Source organism: Bufo gargarizans, chromosome 3 (assembly GCF_014858855.1).
Source record: "Bufo gargarizans isolate SCDJY-AF-19 chromosome 3, ASM1485885v1, whole genome shotgun sequence".
NCBI lineage: Eukaryota > Metazoa > Chordata > Amphibia > Anura > Bufonidae > Bufo > Bufo gargarizans.
Window position 1 is genome coordinate 198,509,285 of NC_058082.1, and position 22,866 is coordinate 198,532,150.

General features: G+C 45.6%; 2 protein-coding genes across 3 annotated transcripts in view; one reads left to right on the plus strand and one right to left on the minus strand.

The window, feature by feature from the left end:
• Positions 1-200: 200 nt before the first annotated feature.
• On the minus strand, positions 201-5,506 carry MRPL43 (mitochondrial ribosomal protein L43). The gene is made up of 3 exons (XM_044286899.1): positions 5,279-5,506; positions 3,251-3,357; positions 201-575 (listed from the first exon to the last, which is right to left on the minus strand). Exons 1-3 carry the CDS (start codon positions 5,407-5,409, stop codon positions 346-348), a joined length of 468 nt encoding a protein of 155 aa, XP_044142834.1. The 5' UTR covers positions 5,410-5,506; the 3' UTR covers positions 201-345.
• GTPBP6 (GTP binding protein 6 (putative)) overlaps positions 5,492-22,866 on the plus strand; it is a 40,900-nt gene continuing 23,525 nt past the window's right edge. For both annotated transcript variants that reach the window (XM_044286897.1, XM_044286898.1), the window contains exons 1-4: positions 5,492-5,946; positions 15,410-15,547; positions 20,918-20,988; positions 22,107-22,237. In XM_044286897.1, the coding sequence (XP_044142832.1) occupies positions 5,595-5,946; positions 15,410-15,547; positions 20,918-20,988; positions 22,107-22,237 (692 nt within the window). In that variant the 5' untranslated portion in view covers positions 5,492-5,594. The remainder of the gene's footprint in view (positions 5,947-15,409; positions 15,548-20,917; positions 20,989-22,106; positions 22,238-22,866) is intronic.

A 22,866-nucleotide genomic window follows, 5' to 3' on the forward strand; every position in this document is an offset into this window, starting at 1 on the left:
GATGAGCACTCCTTAAATATACACAGGCAGTCCCCACTACCATTTGGTATTGTTATGGACATATCTTTGTGCGCACAGTTATAAGAGATAACTAGCCCTCTACATACTAATGGATAGTTTCTTTTTCCATAATTTTTTTTTTTTTTAAATACATTTAGGATTAAAAATGAATATTGAAAAAAAAAAAAAAAACTGAAACATTTAGGAAAAGCAATTTAATTCAAACATATTCCAGGTCCAATACAAGGCAGTTCACCGATGTAAAGTAAATGAATCCTCCTGGTATTCTGGCATGAGGTTCCAGGCCACCTTCCACAAGTCATCTGTATTCTGACAATCAGCCTGTCATGGAGAGTCCGTCTGTTGGCTGGCGGCATCAAAAGACTGGAGACTGATAGAGGTTGGCATGTTGGTAAAAGGGTGCCACTGTCCCTGAATGCTCGGGTTGTCTGTGTGGCAGGGTTTGCGTATCCGGATGACATCCAGACCAGATTGGCTGGCCATTTTCTGTATGAGTTGTGCTATTTCCTCAGCAGTCTTGCTGTTAATGGCTTCTTCTCTGATGCTTCCATTCACTGGGGACAAAAGACAGAAATGCAGTAAAATGTATTCACTTTGTGTGTCCCTTGTAAGGCACCTTATTCTTACCTAGCAGCAATATAAAGAAGGACGTATTTATGTGTGCATGTATGTTCCGCGATCACTCAAAAACGCAACCATCGATTTCAACTTAACTTGGTATACACATCTCTTGCTACCTGGAAAGAAATCTTGTGGGGTCACAGCTCTCTAGGACGTACTGTTCCTGAGATATTCCCCAAAAAATTACCTGCATTAGCCAATACAAGCCTGCAAGTGTTTCTCTTCATATCCCAACTGCCATACACACGGTCACATGTCCCTCATCAGCCAATAGAAGCTCACAGGCCCTTAGTCTCCACATACACAGTTTTACACCAGGTTTCCATAACAACCCAGCCATTTTTCTTCAGGTCAGCTTTAGGCCCCTTTCACACGAGCGAATATTCCACGTAAGTGCAATGCGTGATGCAAACACATTGGGTCCGCACGGAATCCGCACCCATCCATTGCAACGCTGGCCCCATAGAAGTGAATAGGGCTGTGTGAGAAAATCACATCCGCAGGCAAGTACGGATGTGATGCGTTTTTCACGCATGGTTGCTCAGAGATGTTGTTTGTATACATTCAGTATATCACGCGCGTGCAAAACGCATTAAATCGCATTGCATCCGCGCGATAAAAACTGAACGAGATTGCAGGCAAAACTGAATGACTTTGCCTGCGAAATCACGCATTTTTCACTGAACACATTCGGACCTAATCTGGACACGCTCGTCTGCAAGGGGCCTTAGCCTAGGGCTACACGACAACAATAAGTCGCACGACACATAGGGCACAACTACACTGCTATATTTGTCACGCGACACTGATGTCACACCAATTTCGGGTGACAATTTTTATAATGATAGTCTATTTTGCAATTGCGACGCGACAGTCGCAGAAAAATCCATCTTGGATGGATTTTTTGCAACTTTCGTATCGCAGTATGTCACATGTCGCATTGCGACACCATAGCCTGTCATTATAAAAACTGTTGAAACAAAATGTTGCGCGACACAAGTCGTCGTGTAGCCCTAGCATTAAAGGGGCAGGGCGCTGTGGAGGTCACCGTTAAAGGGGCGGACACTGTTGAGGTCACTGTTAGGGAGTGGGGTGCTGTGAAACTCACTGTTAGGGTCCATTCACACGTCCGTTGTTTCTTTCCTGATCTGTTCTGTTTTTTGCGGAACAGATCAGGACCCATTCATTTTCAATGGGTCCTGAAAAAAAAAAAAAAAAAAAAAAAAAAATCAGACAGCACAATGTCTGATTTTTTTTAAGGACCCATTGAAAATGAATGGGTCCAGATCTGTTCCGCAAAAAACGGAACAGATCAGGAAAGAAACAACGGACGTGTGAATGGACCCTTAAAGGGGCAGTCTGCTGTGAAGGTCAAAGTTAAGGGGATGAGCTGCTGTGGAGGTCCCATTTTAATGTGGCGGGGCACAGAGAGGGTCAGTGTTAAGGGGTGGGGGGTTGTGGAGTGCACTGTTAAGGGGGCGGGGTGCTGTAGAGGTCACTGTTATGGGGAATACTGTCGATATCTTTTAACGACACAGAAACATTAAATTAAATCGATGAAATATTCCTGTGCGAAGCTGGGTCCTTCTGCTAGTATTTATATAATTTTAGTGCATTCACATTGATTTGTTATAAACTTTAATCAGGGATAAGTTCCCCTCTTTTCGCTGATCCTATACAATCCCATTTCCTCAGCCATCACTAGGGTGTCCGATATACAGCCATATACGGCATCTAGGAGCTCACCAGAAGACGTCGTTCTCCGACCACTTTTTTACACAGGAAAGAATCCTCTGAATTAAAGCCTACGGCAGTTTGCCCTCATGGCTTAATCACGGGGCACTCACACAAACGTATGGAGTTTGCTGTCCGCAAAGCACAGATCCGTAAAATACTGATGACGTCCGTGTTGCATCCATATTTTGAGGACCCATAGACTTTAACGGGTCCGTAGTCTGAATCTGCAACCAAGCCCCAACAGGACATGTTCTATCTTTTGTGGAACGGACGTACGGATGTGGAAAGCAAATGGATGTCTTCCATGTGCTTTCCATATTCGCTTGTCCGTTTTGAAAAAGGTAGAACGTGTCCTATTCTTGGGCAAAAATGCGGCCCACGGACCTATTGAAGTTAATGGGTCCGCAAAAAAAAAAAAAAAACACAGATGCAACATGGACAGATGTCATCAGTATTTTTGGGATCTGCCTTTTGCAGACCGCAAAATCCCTACGGTCGTGTGAATGTCCTCTCATGCTTACTGTATCCAGCATTCTGTTAAACATCAAGGGTCAGCTTAGAAGTCACAAGCATCAAATACAGTGTCAGTGTCAAGATTTCACCATGATGCATGCGTAACGCCGCACCTTTTCAGCATGTGCTGGCAGCCATCAGGAAAGTAGCCACAGAAGACATGTAAGACAAGTCAAACCTCAAGCTGGCATGAAATACAAGGCCATTAATATGTCCATTTAGGACTTGCTGGTTCTCTCTAGATACCATACGACAATGGAGGCAGAGGTACTCCCCCATGCTCAAGCATTCCAGACTCCAGTGATAAATAACATTACCCCATCTCCAGGTGACATGACCGCAGAGTTCAGGTACTTACAATACTCCGCCACCAGTTTGGGGACTCTGCACGGCTTGGGACTGATGTACACAACAATCCCAGGATTCTGCTTGGCAAAGTCAACTGCTTTCTCTTCAATGTACTCCCTGAAAATAAATGAATGGACATTTAGGTCACCGTCAATCCCAGATGCAGGTTCCAAAAAGCTCATCCGTAGACAAAACGCACATAATACACTTAAAGTGGTTGTCTGCAGGGCTATGGAGTGATGGAATAAAGAAAACGCCTGAGGGTAACATTTTACTAAAGTAATTTTGTTACTGCTAGATTACTGATTATATCATTTATAGAGGAGTCGGAGTGATAAAACGTAGGCGTAAGAGTCGGAGTTGGAATTTCAGTTCATCGACGCCACAGCCCTGGCTGTCTGGTTTCACAATACCAGATTGGTGGAGGTCTGAGACCCACCACCCGAGTTGATCAAGCGTTTGAAGGGGCCGCAACGTTTATGCGAGCGCTGTGTTTTAGTCAGTGTTTACCTGCACGCCATCTACTTTGTAGCAGTGGTGTTAGGCCACAGGCACACCAGAGAGCTGAATGTGAGAGACTCGCAGCGTGTGGTCCTGTTCTGATCTCCGCTCCTCTGACAAGATCGCACAGCATTAGGGCTCATGCACTCGACCATGTGTAGTTTGCAGTCCGCAAAAAAATACGGATGACGTCCGTGTACATTCCGTATTTTGTGGAACGGAACAGCTGGCCCTGAATAGAACAGTCCTATCCTTGTCCATTATGCACACGTAGTAACTTCCATTTTTTGCAGACCCATTGTAATGAATGGTTCCGTATACAGTCCGCAAAAATCGATAGTGAACAGTGTCACAATGCGATATGCAACACTCGGATGGATATTTTTGCGACTGTCGTACCACAGTCGCAGCATGTCACATTGCGACACTATTGACCATCATGACACATGTCACTGGGTAGCCCAACCCTAAGGACTGTTTAATTTACATAAACATGATTGGCCGGGTTCTCTTCTGTCAAGATGGGAACGGACAACCTCTCCGTGAGCAAGTGGATGAGGTGAGTTATTATTTGTTTAACCCCTGAAAGGCTGAATGTAAGTCACAGATGCCACAATGTGTTGAACGCAGCATCTGAGACGGCACGATCACCATTTCCTGCGGTTGTGCCCGCTCCATACAATGGAAAGCGATTTGTGACAAATAACGCATTACGAATCGAATGTCAAAGTTTGGCGAAGCCGAATCAAATTTTCTTCAAAACTTCACTCACTATCCAGACACTGCCATACCCATTTTAAGGCTACGTCCACATTTACATTTTTTACATCTAAGGGCTTATTGATACGTCAGTGTCCTCTTTACAGACGCAAACAAATGGGTTTTGCATCCACAAAGGTCTAATTGCAGGACGCATTTCCGCGTTTTTTGCCCAATGTGCTTTATCCGGTTGTTTTTTTTTTTTAACATCTGCAAACAATGCAAATGTGTTTTTTTTTGTGCAAACTCTATCAATTTTATATTATGCAATAGAGCATTAAAAAAACGGACCCCACATAGAAGACCTCCTCTGCGGTTTTCATGGACCCAGTGACTAGATTGAGCGTGTTCTGTCTGCTGTGTGGTCTACGCCCGCGGGGGGCTGGTGTACATTTCATCTATGCCTTCTGTGAATGATAATACCTGTGCCAACCACTCCTTGCCCCACACACCATTCACTTTTTGGAAAAATGTCAAGCGGGGCGCAAGGCGAGCAAAAAGTCGCACTTTTTTTTCCAAGTGTTATATGTGCCAAAAGTTTAGACTGGTAGGGGAGAAGATTGGCATACACCAATGATACATGTCCTCTTTCTGGCTCATAGAATAGGGGCTGGAGTCAGGTTGCTCCTTGATGACATTTATATGCCCACAGCCTACGGGCAAATTCTGTCAGGGAAAAAGGGCACATGATCAGGACTGGTTTCCATTCAATGGCAGCAAGTGGTGATCCTGAAAAGGGTGAGACTATCAGGAAGGTGCGGGCGGCGATCACGTGTACCTGGCTCCCCGGGAGGGCTGCGCGTCCTTACTGAAGATCAGGGTGAGCCTCTTGAGCTGGCACACGTATCTCCCCACGCCATTTTGCAGCACACTCTGTAGGAAGCGGCTAGGAGTCCCCCTGGCTGTCATCCTCAACACCCTCTAACCTCCAGCCGGTCAGGGGTGACCCGCTGCATGCTGCACCATGAGAAGAGACGTGACGTCACTGTCACATGACCGGCCTGCAGGGGAAGGGGAGGGGCTTACTTTCAGACACGCCCACGGCCTGCTAAGTTGACGTTTCCCTGAGGTCATGTGACCCGACACGCCAAAGCATGCTGCTTCCGCGGGCGCTGAGCGCGCTGGTCCGGTGTCATTGCCGCAATGTCGCCTCCTGGCCGCAGCCTCGCAGGCGCCCCCTGCTTCCCCTCAGCGAGCTCCGCCGTGTACGCCCGCGGTCCCTGTGGAGCAGCACACCTCTCTGCGGTGCCAAGAGGCCGGGGGGCTGGCATGGAGGCGAGAGCGGAGGCTGGACCTCCAATGACGAGGACACGGACTACGAAGAGGAGGACGATGACGTCGAGGATCTCTTATCCTCTTGTGCCACGCCCCTTCAAGGGACTCAAAAGATTCTCATAGTGCACCCCGAAGTAAAGTGGGGCGCAAAGAAGCAGCACTGCACCACGGGTAATGCCTGCCCCTGTGTGAGAGCTGTGCACGATTACTGGGGCTCCGGGCATACTAGGAATGGCCATAGACAATGATGGAATATTTGCACTAGAGACAAAGGCATTTGACATATCTGATAATTATTTAGCAGGCTTACTCTCCAAGTTCAGTGGGATTATTTAATGTTCAGATGAAGTGGAATTATCACTGTTTTCTGCAGAATGACACAATGGAATGTCTATAGACTATAATGGGAAGTACTAGAAGTATAAATATAGGGCGGCTCACTACGACCCAAAGAATGGAATAAGGTGCTCTATCCGAACAGAGCGTACCCAACGCTTGTATGTGAGGAGTTTTAGGATAAGTATAGGGATGGCACTCTAGTCATAGGTACTGTATGTAAAGGATATTTTATTAGTGGGCTGGTATATGCCAGCTGTTGGGAAAAAGGATAATAACTAGTATAAAATGTGGACAATATAATAGCAATTCACAATTTGTGGATTAAAAAGCAACAGTGTATATAACAGTAAAAATGCATAAAAAAGAGTAGAAATGGATCCTAGGTAAAAAAATGGCGTTCTCCTTTGAAGTGGAAAAATGTAGAACAATAGAATAATAATGTATACGGTACATACAATAAATTGATGATAGTATGAAAAATGAGGTAGTAAAAATCCAATCTTGTCATGTAAGGAACGAATATAGATTAGAGGTGGGGGCCCCCTTTTTTTTTTTTTTTTTTTTTTTTATATTTGAGGGAATTAGTGTCCGATCTGAATTTGCTCCCTTTGTTTCAGATGGGTATAAAGTTTCACCTCCGGTTGGTGATAATTTGTTCCAATAGTTGTCCCACAATAATGTTGTAATAGAGTACTGCTGTTTTTAGCAGGTACGTTACCCTCCTGTAGATGAGATGTGGGTTGGTGAGCGGCTCCTGGCGGGCTCCTGGCTTCCACGTGTCTTCTTCCCGCTCAAAGACTTACTTCCTGCTTGTGGAGCTGTATGCTCGGCCCGTCTGCTGTTGCGGCTGTGCGTGACTTCCGGTGACGTCACCTGCGCTTACTGACTCTCCCGCTCAATTTCCATCGGCGTTACACGTGCTGTCCGATGGCGGGAATAAGAGGCTGCGGTCTTTTTTTCAAAAGTTAGGCGTGCTCCGGAGCTGTTGGAAGTTCGGATCCTTTTAATTTTTAATTTCCCACTGATGAAGGAGCAGTGAGCTCCGAAACGCGTATGGGGTAACTTGAGGTAGCCATACCCATACCAAGCTAGCTAAAATTAAAAGGATCCGAACTTCCAACAGCTCCGGAGCACGCCTAACTTTTGAAAAAAAGACCGCAGCCTCTTATTCCCGCCATCGGACAGCACGTGTAACGCCGATGGAAATTGAGCGGGAGAGTCAGTAAGCGCAGGTGACGTCACCGGAAGTCACGCACAGCCGCAACAGCAGACGGGCCGAGCATACAGCTCCACAAGCAGGAAGTAAGTCTTTGAGCGGGAAGAAGACACGTGGAAGCCAGGAGCCCGCCAGGAGCCGCTCACCAACCCACATCTCATCTACAGGAGGGTAACGTACCTGCTAAAAACAGCAGTACTCTATTACAACATTATTGTGGGACAACTATTGGAACAAATTATCACCAACCGGAGGTGAAACTTTATACCCATCTGAAACAAAGGGAGCAAATTCAGATCGGACACTAATTCCCTCAAATATAAAAAAAAAAAAAAAAAAAAAAAAGGGGGCCCCCACCTCTAATCTATATTCGTTCCTTACATGACAAGATTGGATTTTTACTACCTCATTTTTCATACTATCATCAATTTATTGTATGTACCGTATACATTATTATTCTATTGTTCTACATTTTTCCACTTCAAAGGAGAACGCCATTTTTTTACCTAGGATCCATTTCTACTCTTTTTTATGCATTTTTACTGTTATATACACTGTTGCTTTTTAATCCACAAATTGTGAATTGCTATTATATTGTCCACATTTTATACTAGTTATTATCCTTTTTCCCAACAGCTGGCATATACCAGCCCACTAATAAAATATCCTTTACATACAGTACCTATGACTAGAGTGCCATCCCTATACTTATCCTATAATGGGAAGTAAAATGTGAGCTCATTTACAGGTAAATCTGTGTTATGTAGGACATTAATCTCCACCGCAAGTGTCCCCTGGGCAGAGTAGCACATTGTAAAATGAAAATGACCTTGGATTATAACTGTTTTCTATAGAATGCAAAGGTGAATGACATCATGGAATGTCAATAGACTATAATGGGAGGCAAAATTTGATTTGGAGCCAAGCAGACATACTCTTCAAGTTCAGTGGGATTATTTAAAATTAGGATTATCATTGGTTTCTATGAAATGACAAGGGGAATCACACAATGGAATGCCCATAGACTATAATAGGAAGTAAACTATGAGCTCATTTGCAGGTAAATCTGTGTTATGTAGGAAATTAACCTTTACCGCAAGCGTTCCCTGGGCAGAGTAGCACATAGTTTTAAATTTACAATGTGCTACTCTATCCAGGGAACACTTGCGGTAAAAGTTAATGTCCTACATAACACAGATTTACCTGCAAATAAACTCATATTTTCCTTCCCATTATAGTCTATGGGCACTCCATTGTGTCATTCCCCTTGTCATTTCAAAGAAACCAATGATAATCCCACTTAATCTCAATTTTAAATAATCCCACTGAACTTGAAGAGTATGGGCTGTTTCACACGAGCGAGGCGATTGCGGGAATCACGCTCCCGAGTGTGAGTGTGATCCTCTGCACTGGACTTGCCGAAGCGCACGGCATTATCATGATTTATAATGCTATGTGTCTCTGCTTGGCCTTTTTTCCACAGAATCATAGTGACATAAATCTGGCAGTATGATTCTGTAGAAATAAGGTCAAGCAGAGACACATAGCATTATAAATCATGATAATGCCGTGCGCTCCTGCAAGTCCAGAGCGGAGGATCACACTCGCACACGGAGCACGATTCCCGCAATGGACTCGCTCGTGTGAAACAGCCCTATGTCTGCTAAAGATTTATTTGATATGTTGAATGGTTCAGACACCAAGTCACGTTTTACTTCCCATTATATTCTATGGGCATAATATTGCTAAAAACCACAGATTAACCTACAAATAAAATCATATTTTACTTCCCATTATAGTCTATGGGCATTCCATTTGTATCATTCACACTTGTCGTTCCATAGTAAATAATGATAATCCCACCTAATCTCAATTTAGATCAATGCTACTGTGCTTGGAGAGTATGCCTGCTAAAGATTTATTTGATGTGTCATGGTTCTCATCTCCTTGGCCCATCTTTCTTCCCATTATACTCTATGGGCATCCCATTGTGCTATTCACCTGTCATTCCATAGAAAACAGGAAAAATCAAACGTTTTTTAAATTGTAAAAGATGTTACTATACACGGGGAAGATCTGTGGTAAAGGATTTTTTCAGATTTGCCTATAAATTATCTGATGCTTTGCTTCCCATTATACTCTATGGGCATTCCGTTTGGCTTCATAATAGTCTATGGGCATTCCATTCTGTCATTCCTTTTAGTATGCCTGTTTCGCTTTCATTATTTTTTTTTTTTGCTGAACCATTCACTTTATTGGGTCCATGTTTTATGCTTTTGCAGAACGGATGACATCCGTGTACGGTCCATTTTTGTTTTTGTGGACCCATAGAAATAAATGGGTCTGCGTGCAATCTGCAAAAAATGCGGAAAGCACATGGATGCATAATATGGTTATGTGCATGAGGCCTTAAAGGGGTATTCCGGTTGTTACAAGATAGAGAATAAGTTGCATCGGTGGAGGTCCTACTGCTGGGACTTCTACAGTCATGCAGACAGGGCCCTGTACCCCTCAGAGCACTCCCAAAATGAACGAAGCAGTAGGTTAAGCATGCACACGTCAATTCATAAGGGTCCATTTACACATCCGTAGTGCATTGCAGATCCGGAATACCCCCATAGAAATGCCTATTCTTGTCCGCAATTGCGGACAAGAATAGGACATGCTCTATTTTTATCCGGACCTGCGGACCCGAAGATTGGGCCGCGCTCCGGAAATGCGGATGCGGAGAGCACAAAGTGTGCTCTCCGCATCCATTCTGTACCCGTCGAGAATGAATGGGTCCGCGGACGTGTGAATGGAGCCTTAATCTGAACCTGAGTCCTGGAGACAGACGAGTACAGCGATCCCATAGAGATTAATGGAGTGGCAGTGCTCGTATCCGACATGTCGCTCTCAGGCTCCGTCATCCCCCATCATAACTTGTAACAACCAAATTACCCCTTTAAAGGGGTATTCCAGATTTTGTGACGAACACTGTATAATGAAAAGTAATGTGACTGCGCGGCATTTCCACCTTCCAAATTGATGTCACATGGGAAGGATATGCCCTCACTTCATGATTGTTGTGGCCCAACCTCTGGGACCCTCACCAGGTGTAAGACTGAAGGGGGGTGCAGAGCTGACACAGTCAGATGGCATACCCTAGGGACATGCCATTGCTATGACATGGGAATTGCCACTTCATATCTTTGTTTCAGCTCCAGTTTACAGTATCTCTGCTTGCATTCAATGGGAATCTATTTGAAGAGGATGATTTTCTGCCTGGCTTATAACCAGAGAGTATTCTGTGTATGGTAAGGAGGCACAAACTGGTGCCATCTTCACATGACCAGCACAGATGTCCATCCTGAACGGAAACACAGAATGTGTCGGCAGATAAGAACCATTTGGCCCATCTAGTCTGCCCAATATACTAAATACGATGAGGGTTCCTATTAAATGCCAGCAGAGATCTTAAACTACCATGAATACTTGCTGAAATTGGCATACTAGAGGCCAGATTTATTAAAACTAGTTTTTGTACACCGGTCCTGGTCAAAGGTCCCTAGCAGTAGGATGCCTCTTAATAAATTTGGTGCAACATTTACCTGTCTGTGTGCCACAGACTGAAATCTAGGCCAATGTGAGCGCAAAAATGGTGTGTGCCAAGATTTTCAGTTTCTTTAGGACAGAAAACTGGCACATAGACCATAAGCTCTCCCTTAAGTCTCTACCTACCACTGTTGAAAGCTTAAAGGGGTTGTTCGGGTTCAGAGCTGAACCCAGACTACCCTGACTTTAGCATCGGAGCAGTTCATGCTCTGATGCGCTCCCTTGCCCTGTGCTAGATCGTGCAGGGCACGGGCTCTTTTGTTTACAGTAACACTGCCGGGCGGAAGCTTCTGCCCGGCAGTGTGTTCGGTGACGTCACCCAGGGCCGGCCTTAGGTGTTCAGGCGCCCTGTGCGAGCTAACCTTGTGGCGCCCCCCCCCCCCCCCCAAAAAAAAAAAAAAAACACTGCTTGTTGCTGGCATCATGGCATAGGCCGGCTGACTATCCAACCAAGTAGTTACCAGCCCTCACACCCCAAAGGCCGGTGTAATGTTATACTTCCCTAGTTCGTGAGGTTTCCCTATCCTCATCACTTCCGGTCGCACCGGACATGACGTGAGGAGGTGTGCAGCGCCGCGCAGGCGCACAACGACAGGTTAGGGACATTTCACAGCAGAATGCGCATGCGCCAGGAGCCTCGCCGGCGGTTAGGGTAGGGAAAAACTATGGGCCAATGCGCAGGCGCAGTGATCGGATGGATGTTCTCAGCTGAACACCGGCCGACACTGCGCATGCACCGGGAGCCTCACCAGCGGTTAGGGAAGGGAAAAATTTACGTACGGGCCAGTGCTTTTTCCCTACCCTAACCGCTGGTGAGGCTCCCAGCGCATGCGCAGTGTCGGCCGGTGTCCAGCTGGGAAAATTAGTTTCCAATGTAGTATTAATAACTAAACAATTAAATAATAAACATATTGCATTGTCTACTTACCACCAGGACAATAAGATGATCTGGACTCTGGCTGCAGTCTGGCTCTGGGGACTCCATTGTCACTCTCTTTCCCCCCCCCTTCCCTTGTCACTCTCATTATTCCCCCCCTCTCCCTTGTCACTCTCATTATTCCACCCTCCCTCCCTTGTCACGCTCATTATTTCCCCCCCCCATCACTCTAATTATTTCCCCTCCCTCCCCCTTGTCACTCTCATTATTTCCCCTCCCCCCCTTGTCACTCTAATTATTTCCCCTCCCCCCTTGTCACTCTAATTATTTCCCCCCCCCCCTCCCTCCTTGTCACTCTCATTATTTCCCCTCCCCCCCTTGTCACTCTAATTATTTCCCCCCCTCCCTCCTTGTCACTCTCATTATTTCCCCCCATCACTCTCATTATTTCCATCCCCCCCTCCCCCCCCTCCACTCTCATTATTTCCTCCCCCCTTGTCACTCTCCTTCTACTCCCACCTCCACCTCTAGTGTAGCGTGGCCGAGCTCTGTTCGATCCGCGGTACAGGGGCATTTGTTTCCTGTACCCGGCCGGACTGACAGGAAGTGCACACTAAGTGAGCACTTCCTGTCAGTCCGGCCGGGTACAGGAAACAAAAGCTCCTGTACCGCGGATCCAACAGAGCTCGGCCACGCTACATTAACAGCACACAGCAGGCGCAGGCAGGATTCTTTAGAGCGGCAAGCGCTCAGCCTCAGCCACTCAGGCGGCACAGGATGAGGGGCGCCGCCAGCCGCCCGAACTTATATAAGCAATTTTTTTTTTTTTAAACCGCAACGGGTGCCCCCTGCTGATTACAGGGGAGGGGGAGATGGAGGGGGCGGGGGGCCCGCCCCGTGGGAAAACATAAGTGCCGCCTCGCCTGCCCATATTACATTGCGAGCTGTCGGCCGCCCGGCGCCCCTGTTGCTATGGCGCCCTGTGCGGCCGCACAGCCCGCACACCCCAAAGGCCGGCCCTGACGTCACCGGCCCTGATGGGCGTGCTTTAGCGCTTGCCTAGCTGTTTTACTGGCTAGGGCAGTGCTAAAGCCCGCCCATCAGCACAAGTGATGTCACTGGGCTTCCTGGCAGCCCCATGAAGAGCCCGGTTTGTCACCGAAACTCCTGAAAATTCCTTTGCCCTGTGCGATTTAGCGTAGGGGCAAAGGAGAGCATTGGTGCATGAATTGCTCTAGTCAGGGGGGCTGCCTGGGTGAAAATGGAGGTATGTGCGGGTTCAGCTCTGAACCCGGACAACCCCTTTAATTGATAGCGTTTGTGGCCTGAATTGTTCTGTATAGAACAAATGAAAATTGGAGGGCACTCAATTATCAGGAAGTCAAATGGAGATTAGACACATTTATTAGAATAAAAAACCCTATTTGTTAGAATAAGAAATGTATAAAATAAGAGGCTATGCAGTCTTTACAAAACACCAGACTGTGATCTCAATAAGGCCTCATGCACACAACCTTTTTCCGGGTCCGCATCCGAGCCGCAGTTTTTGCGGCTCAGGTGCGGACCCATTCACTTCAATGGGGCCGCAAAAGATGCGGACAGCACTCCGTGTGTTGTCCGCATCCGTTGCTCTGTTCCGAGGCCCCGCCCAAAAAATATAGCATGTCCTATTCTTGTCCGTTTTGCGGACAAGAGTAGGCATTTTTACAATGGGCTGCCCGTTTCGTTCCACAAATTGCGGAAGGCACACGGGTGGGCTTCAGGTTTTTTTGCGGACCGCAAAAAACGGAACGGTCGTGTGCATGAGGCCTAATAATAATACCCTATTTCAGGGAAATCCTTCTGTGGATCCCTGTGTAGATGGGCCACGCGGATATCGGTGCTCTCCCCTTGATATGGGGTAGGATCGTACTGCTCTGATGAGCACTATCTCCACCTGGAGCATCACCCCAGTGATAATTGCAGAGGATGATTGGATTGCAATAATTGACGCTAGTATACAATATAGCACAGATGAAGATGGACAAAAAAAATAAAAATACAATAATATGATTATAATGATAAGGATGATAATTTGCAGAATAAAAAACAGATGTCTATTCAGGATTCCTCCAAATAATCACGTGGATGACAAGTCCCGCTGCAATGCAATATAATAATTCTTCCAAAATGTGAATAAAATATAAATAGGATTAAAAATGGAATCCTCCTTAAATGCAGTACATTAATCCCCTTCAGTGAGGGTAGACCAACAGTAATGCTGTTTTGGTATATTCATTCATTAGCAAGTACTGCCACATAAACCAATAGATCTATTAATCTGTATGTTTGCCACAAGGGCTACATTACCCTCTGCCGGCTTGTATGTCTCTCAGTTGTTACGATAGTATGCGCTCCGTTCGGCGTCCCTAAAACCAATTTGATATGAAAGGTAGATAAAAAAATTATTTCACACACAAAACAAAAAAATAAAAATATATGTATAATTTTTTCTTAGAAAGTTGTTATACTCCCCAATTACAATATTTGTACATTTTTAATATTGCAATTGTTTTATGTGTGAAATAAACCAAAATTTTTAATCTACCTTTCAAATTGGTTTTAGATGCGATTTGGATGGTGAGTGCTAGTTTATTAGTGAATTTTTAATTATATTACATATCACCACGCCCAAAAAAGTGCGAACTATTAAAATATAAAAAATATCTCCTATGCGGTGAACGCTGTAACAGGAAAAAACTAAATAACAACTGCGCAATTCGACCTTTTATGGTATCGAAACAACCCGAACACGAAATATCACTTTATACTTCTGTATCTTTATATCACAGTATGTATGAGCCCATTGGATTATGTTCACATCGGAATGAGGCCAGTTTCCCCCTTTTTTTGTATAAATCATGTGAAAACATTCAGCTTTGTCTAGTATCTTGTAGAGAAAGTGTCGTCTTCCTTGTCTCCCTGTGTCCTGCAGACCCCATTTTCTGCCTGCAGCCCCCTAGTCTCCAAAGACTGTGTCTAGTGTAACACAATCTATACTCGATGGAGAGGAGGGGGATGCAGCTGCAGCTTCCCGGGAAAGGGGTGTGGCCTAAGATGTGACATATTGTGTACAATTCTCAAAGTAAGCCAACCTATAGTAAGTGTCTATCCCTGCACCAGACTAAGGGTCCATTCACACATCCGCAAAATGGGTCCGCATCCGTTCCGCAATTTTGCGGAACGGGTGCAGACCCATTCATTTTCAATGGGGCCACAAATGATGCGCATGTGTGACGTCCGCATCTGCACTTCCATTCCGCGGTTCCGCAAAAAAATAGCCACGAACAAGAAAAGGCATTTTTTTTATTATAGTGCCGGGCATGTGCGGTCTGCAAACTGCGGAACGCACATGGCCAGTGTCTGTGTTTTGCGGATTCGTAATTTGCGGACTGCAGAACAGTTGTGGAAGTGTGAATGGACCCTTATCCTCTAGCCTGAGCCCCTGTGATAAACCTGGTTTGTTTTCTATACGATGCTTCCACACTGACTGTCCCATGTGAACGTGGCTCTGGAGCGGTACAAGGCTGGGGACCTCTGCCATGACGATGTGTCTTTCTTTCTCCTAGCTGACTTGCAGGTCGCTGAGGCTGTAGCTCTCGTCCAGAGCATTCCTAACTGGACGGTTGTGGATCACCTAATCATGTCTACAAAATCCCCCGATAGTAAATTCATCTTCGGCAAAGGGAATTTTCACCACCTTACAGGTATTGTGTAATCCACATCTTTAAGGGGGTTCTCCGGGTTCAGTGCTGAACCTGGATAAAGGGTATTCTTTTACTACATATGAGTGGAGCTTCTGAGCCTTTCCTTGCTCTGATGCACCCCCTTGATCCGCTGCATTGCACTGCGCATGGTCTGTTAGTTTACCTCATGTGACGTACCAGGCTTCACATCACTATACTAGGCCGAGATTTCTGCCTAGCAGTGAGCTTGGTGATCTCACTGGCACAGATGGGTGGCTACTTTCCATAGTACTCGCCTCCGAAACAGCCTACAGCAGCGCTATAGACCGCCCATCTGTGCTGGTGACATCACCGAGCTCACTGCTAGGCAGGAGTCTCCACCTAGCATAGTGATGTAAAGCCTGGTACATCACCGGCAGTAAACATACACGGGCTTGCGATGCAGCGTGACAAGGGGGAGCAAGGAAATGCTTCAATGCTGCACTCATATGTAGTAAGGAATAGCTTATATCTGGGTTCAGCCCTGAACCCGGAGAATCCCTTTAAGTGTCCAATAAGCAGAAGGGATTGTCCAACCTTTTATCAACTGCATATGAATATGGCACTTAAAGCGGTACATCCATTTACGTCCTGTATGACTGGGATCAGAATACCTGTCATATGCAGTGGCCTGGGGGTGACTGGGTTTACATAAACTGTCTAATGGGCCATGCTACACTATTTCCCTAGCTCCCATTCACCTGTATTGGAATTTGAGAAGCAGCATAGCTCAGCCGCTTCAATAACCCCGGCCACCTCTGTCTGCCACTTACGACAGCTATTCTGATGCCAGCCATGAATGTACCCGATTAAGACTCCTGCAAGAATAATGTGCTATTACGGGACATGCATGCAGATGAATTGGCGATGATGTAATACACGATTGAGTCCTCCAGAGGAGCTGCTCTTTATAGCAGGAGGTTCCAACTAGGGGTGGGCGATATAGACGATATGCGATATAAACTGTATATACATATCCGGCCAACGATAGAGATTTAGTTTATATCGCCATATCGCAGTAGAACACGGCATGCGCCGCTCTCGGCACTCAACCATGTTCTCCTGAGCCGGCACAGTGGAGAAGGAGGGAGTCCCTCCCTCCCCACTGTATCTGGCTGCTGCTGACCACCAGTGAAAATAGACTAGGAGGGGAGGGACTGTGGCCACTGCACCACCAATGAGAACAGAGAAGAGGGGAGGGACTGTGGCCACTGCGCCACCAATGAGAACGGAGGGGAGGGACTGAACACAAACGTAGCCTACATATGCCGGCCATATCCCATACCCGGCCTCTATTACTGCGCACCCTGATCTGCCGCAATTAACCCCTCAGGCCCCTCCCTTCTACTCTCCCTCTTCGGAGTATTATATTAATTGCGTCCCCCCCTCCACACGATTAAATAATTGGTTGCAGTGGCCCCAGGGTGGCAGCTTCTTATCGGAGCCCCAGCAGTGTAATCGCGGGGCTCCGATCGGTTACCATGGCAGCCAGGACGCTACCGAAGCCCTGGCTGCCATAGTCGGCTCCCTGCTGCTGTGTGTACTATGCACAGAGCAGCAGGGAGAGTGTGATGTCCTATTCACTCTAATAGTCCTATTCACCCCTCTCTATTAGGCTAATAGTTATTAAATAGAAATAAAATTAAAAAAAGTTTACCCCCCCCCCCCCCCAAATATAGAATATATTGCAATATATATATTGCACATGCTTAAAATTATATCGCAATATAGATTTAAGGCCATATCGCCCACCCCTAGTTCCAACTAAATGACCCCCTTATATGGGAGCCATATGACTTAATAGGGTGTATGAACAGGGTTCAAAATTAGTGTGTGCTAAATGATGACTTAAAGGGCATCTGTCAGCAGATTTGTACCTATAAAACTGGCTGACCTGTTACATGTGCGCTTGGCAGCTGAAGGCATCTGTGCTCGTCCCATGTTCATATTTGCCCACATTGCTGAGAAAAATGATGACTTAATATATGCAAATGAGCTTCTAGGAGCAATGGGGGCGTGGCTGTTATACCTAGTGGCTCTGCTCTCTCTGCTACGCCTTCTGCGCTCTGATGGAGATAATGTTTACACTGCCTGGCCCTGTCAAAGTGGAGAGGGCGTGTTGGTTGCAGAGAGATCTGAATCTCTAGGTGTAAAGCCTCATGCACACGTCCGTGGAACACGGACCGCGAGATACCGGCCTGGATTCCTGCTGAGTGCAGGAGCGCACAGCGTCATTGGTTGCTATGACGCTGTGCGCTTCGTGACGCCGGTTATGTACAGTAATACACTCGTATGATCTATACGAGTCTATTACTGTACAGCAGCGGCTGCACGAAGCGCACAGGAATCCAGGCCGGTATCTCGCAGTCCGTGTTCCACGGACGCGTGCATGATGCTTAACAGCAACGCCCCCATTGCTCCTAGAGGCTCATTTGCATATATTAAAACATAATTTTTCTTAGCAATGCGGGCACATATGAACATGGGACCAACACAGATGCCTTCAGCAGCCTTCTGCTGACAGATGCTCTTCACGCAGTTCACACGGGCGAGATTTCCACGCGGGTGCAATGCTTGAGGTGAACGCGTTGCACCCGCACTCAATCTGGACCTATTCACTTCTATGGGGCTGTGCACATGAGCGGTGATTTTCACGCATCACTTTTGCGTTGCGTGAAAATCGCAGCATGCTCTATATTGTGCGTTTATCACGCAACGCAAGGGGCTGCGTGAAAATCGCTAGCATCCGCAAGCAACTGTGGATGCGGTGCAATTTTCACGCATGGTTGCTAAGATGACAGGCTATTCACTGTATTATTTTCCCTTATAATATGGTTATAAGGGAAAATAATAGCATTCTTTAAGACAGAATGCTTAGTAGAAGGTCAATTGAAAAAGAAAATCAAAAAATTACTCGCCTCCTCCTCTTGATCGCGTAGTTGCCGATCTCTTTTTACGTCTTTAGGCCTCTTTCACACTACAGTATGTTGAATTCAGTGTTTTGCGTTCCGTTTTTCACGGATCCGTTGTTCCGTTTTTTGCTTCCGTTGTGGTTCCGTTTCCGTTCCGTTGTTCCGTTCCGTTTTTCCGTATGGCATATACAGTATACAGTAATTACATAGAAAAAATTGGGCTGGGCATAACATTTTCAATAGATGGTTCCGCAAAAAACGGAACGGATACGGAAGACACACGGATGCATTTCCGTATGTGTTCCGTTTTTTTTGCGGACCCATTGACTTGAATGGAGCCACGGACTGTGATTTGCGGCCAAATATAGGACATGTTCTATCTTTTCAACGGAACGGAAAAACGGAAATACGGAAACGGAATGCATACGGAACACATTCCGGTTTTTTTGCGGAATCATTGAAATGAATGGTTCCGTATACGGACCGTATACGGAACGCAAAAAACGGACCGCAAAACGGAAAAAAAAAACGGTAGTGTGAAAGAGGCCTTAATCATGAGCTGCCGGCTAATGGACCTGTGGTGACGTCAAATCACATGGTCCATCACTTTAGTGATGGACCATGTGATTGGACCATATGATGAGCTCAGTGACGTCACCACAGGTCCTTTGACAGGTCCTGAAGAAAGAACAGGAGACCGGCAGCTACGTGATCAATTGGAGGTGAGTTAATTTTATTTTTTAACCCTCAATTGACCTTGTACTAAGCATTCTGTATTAAAGAATACTATTATTTTCCCGTATTACCATGTTATAAGGAAAAATAATTGCATCTACACAACACCGAACCTGAACTTCAGTGAAGAAGTTCGGGTCTGGGTACCACATTCAGTTTTTTTTATCACGTGCGTGCAAAACGCATTGCACCCGCGCGATAAAAACTGAACTACGGAACGCAATCGCAGTCAAAACTGACTGCAATTGCGTACCTACTCGCGCGGTTTTGCCGCAATACACCCGGGACGCATCCTGAACAAATCCGTCACGCCCGTGTGAAGCCAGCCTAAGGGTGTTGGCCTGCCGAAAATATATGCCCGATACCCCTGAGGACGCCAAGTGCTTGGCCAAACGTGTCGGGGGGGCAGAGTGTGTTAGTGTGTATTTTAGACAGCTTGTGCCTGTGAGAGTGCGATGATGGAGAGAGCATAGAACAGTGAGGCTTAACAAGAGGGAACGCATCCCCCAATTCCAGTGCGCTGTGAGATAACAGTGCTAGTATACTGCGGTAGTAACCGTTCAAAGCGGGGCAGCCCGTGAGGCAGGAAGGAATGCACGTCCCGTAGTTAACCCCTGTGACACAATAGTGCTATACCAGCGGTCAGAATAATAAAGCTCACAGACACAGCTGAGAATTTTAAACGTTAGTAGACAATTGAATATTTTAATGGAGGAAATAAATGTTATGTTTACAATTAGTATGGAATTAACACATGTAAACTAAGAGACAATTATTGGTCCATGTGACCATTTGTAAATTAATGGCCTGCGGAAAATATCACTTATCCACAGGTTATATAACAATTGTATGATCATAGGAGATCGAACCACTGGGTCGACACCAATCATTAGAAAGGGGGCCCTGTATACACCCTTTGAATGGAGCAGTAGTCACAGATTTGAATGGCGCGTCAGCACGCATGATCACTGCTCCATTCAGACGGGGCACACAGGATCTTTTGTTTTTGGAAGCAGCGCGGGTGCCACCGGTCAGACCACTATCTCTTTAAGATAGAGCACACTCAGATAATTGATTAAAATTTTGTCATATTTGGCAAGTTACACTCCAATAGAAGTTAGAAACCATGTACCTACCCAAGTGATATGCATAGCAGGGATTGACAGTTGTAAGTGGTCATCTTGCAATAGCTTAAAGGGGTTTTCCAGGCTCTTGATACTGTTGACTTCTCCTCAGGATAGGTCATTGATATCCAATCAGTGAGGGTCCGACATACCATCCTATCAGCTGTACCTAGCAGTCTCCGGCTCTGGAACTAGCTTTTGAATGGAGCAGGAAGTGGACAGCACCATTCAAAGTATAGTCGCCATGCTGAGATACTACAGCTCCGATCTCATTCAAGTGAATGGAAGCTAAACTGCAGTAACCTGTCATGGCCACAACACTTTGAACAGCGCTGTACTTCCTGTTCCATTCAAAGTGCTAGTTCCAGCCCCAGAGGCTGTGGGGAACGGCTGATCGGGGCAGCTGCGGTGTGTTTGACCCTGACTGATCAGATATTAATAGCCTGTCCTGAGGATAAATGGCCAATATCAGGAGCCTTTAAAGGGGCATTCCCAGCTTACGCTTTTCTGGTATATCTACAGGATGTCATTACTAAATGTTAATTTTATGATATATTTATTACATAAACCGTCTCTTACAGAAACCGTTAGAGGATTTGCTCAGCTCACAGCAGTTTTTTTGAATGTTGAAAGACTTTCTTCATTGAGTGAGGTAATACTGAGTAGTTTGATCATTACAAAACCTGTACACAGATGTTTCATTGACACCATTGCCGTTCTCAACCCCATCCTTGGTGCAGCTGGCACAGGGAAGGTTATATTGTCTTATATGAGAAGACGGAAGGATTGTTTAAAAATGTTGTCCAGTTTGAAGAACCAGGAGCTCTCACACTTTCATGTTTTCCCTGGAGGCTACTGCTACAGATTCCGAATTTCCATTCTCCCTTCTAGAACAAGGCCCTTTAATTAGATGTTGTATTAAGGGGTTCATTAAACAGTTTTATTGTATTGGGGTGGGGTGCTTACTGTAAGGGCTCATACAAGCGGCAGAACTTTGCGCATGGAGCCTGCGCAGCTTCTTGGTTTGGAGGTGTACAGACCCCTGTGTGCAAGGAGGTATTTCTCCCCTAGAAGAAAATACCTCCATAACTACTGAGTCCTATGGCATACATCAGATAGTTAATGGGGTTGTACTGTGGAAAATATTCTAAATTTTTCAAATCAGCACCTCAATCTGAATGCTTTTTGTAATTGCATGTATTTAAAAGTTTAGTATAGCCACTAGTGATGAGCAAACTTCTGTTTTAAGTTCGGCGTCTAAAGTTCGGCTTCCGGTTAGCGGAGAATCCCGATATGGTTCCCGATATGGATTCCGACTTCCGTTGTGGTCCGTGGTAGCGGAATCAATAATGGCCGATTATTGATTCCGCTACCACGGACCACAACGGAAGTCGGAATCCATATCGGGAACCATATCGGGATTCTCCGCTAACCGGAAGCCGAACTTTAGACGCCGAACTTAAAACAGAAGTTCGCTCATCACTAATAGCCACTTATCTGCCTGTATGGCGCCACCTGCTGCTTATTTCCCTGTCCCCCTCAATAACATGGCTGAGGTGGACGCACATGCTCAGTTCCATCCTTCTACTGTGACAGTTGCAGAGAGAGCGGCAGCAGAAAAGACATGCCCCCATGATATTGGAAGCTTATGGAGGTACAGTAGAGGGCTTATATATATCTGTGGGTTGCCTGTTAAAAAGCTTTTACTGTAAATTTATGGTAAATGTATAGATTTTGACAATGTTTCCTTTCATTGTACTTCCAAAACAGAAAGAGCTGGAAGCATCCTGGGGAGTGAAAGTTTTTGACCGATATAGTGTGGTCCTAAGTATTTTCCGCTACAATGCTCGCACAAAAGAAGCCAAATTACAGATTGCACTAGCTGAGCTTCCACTGCTGAGGTATGGAGATGCCAGATGTATCCTCCTTTTAGTCTTGGTTTTATTTCTTCCTATTCTGCCAATGCCTTATGATTTCTGATGGTTAGTTTTAAAATCTCATATTTTGTCTATAAAGAGAGTCCCTTCAAATGTTTCCTTTAATCTTCCTCTTAAGTGGTTTGTTATGGTGATCTCTTAGTTATCTTGTAATTAAAGGGGTTGCCTGGCAGTTAAACGTTTCTTACCAAAATCTCAAAATGCTGCAAAATAAATAAGACGCAATTTCATGATTTTCCTATTCCATGACGTAAAGTCATGATTTTATTAAAGACACAGAGGCGAGTATTGCATTAACTTCCTTTACTGTAACCATAGCAGCAAAGAAAAGAACATGTCAATCACAAAAGAAACACCCTTGTAACCGACTCCTCCCCTTATCCCAGTATATATGGACTTCCACTTCCTGGGATCATCCTCTTTCTTTGAACAGCCACTTCAACCGACTCTTCCGGGAACTGGATCTTCTTGAACCGCAAAACCAACAGCCCGAACCTTAGGACCAACCAGACAACCGAATGGAACCAACAAACTTCAGACGTCTCTGGAACGCCAACGAGCGACTTGAGACCAAAGATACTGAGGAGGAGAAA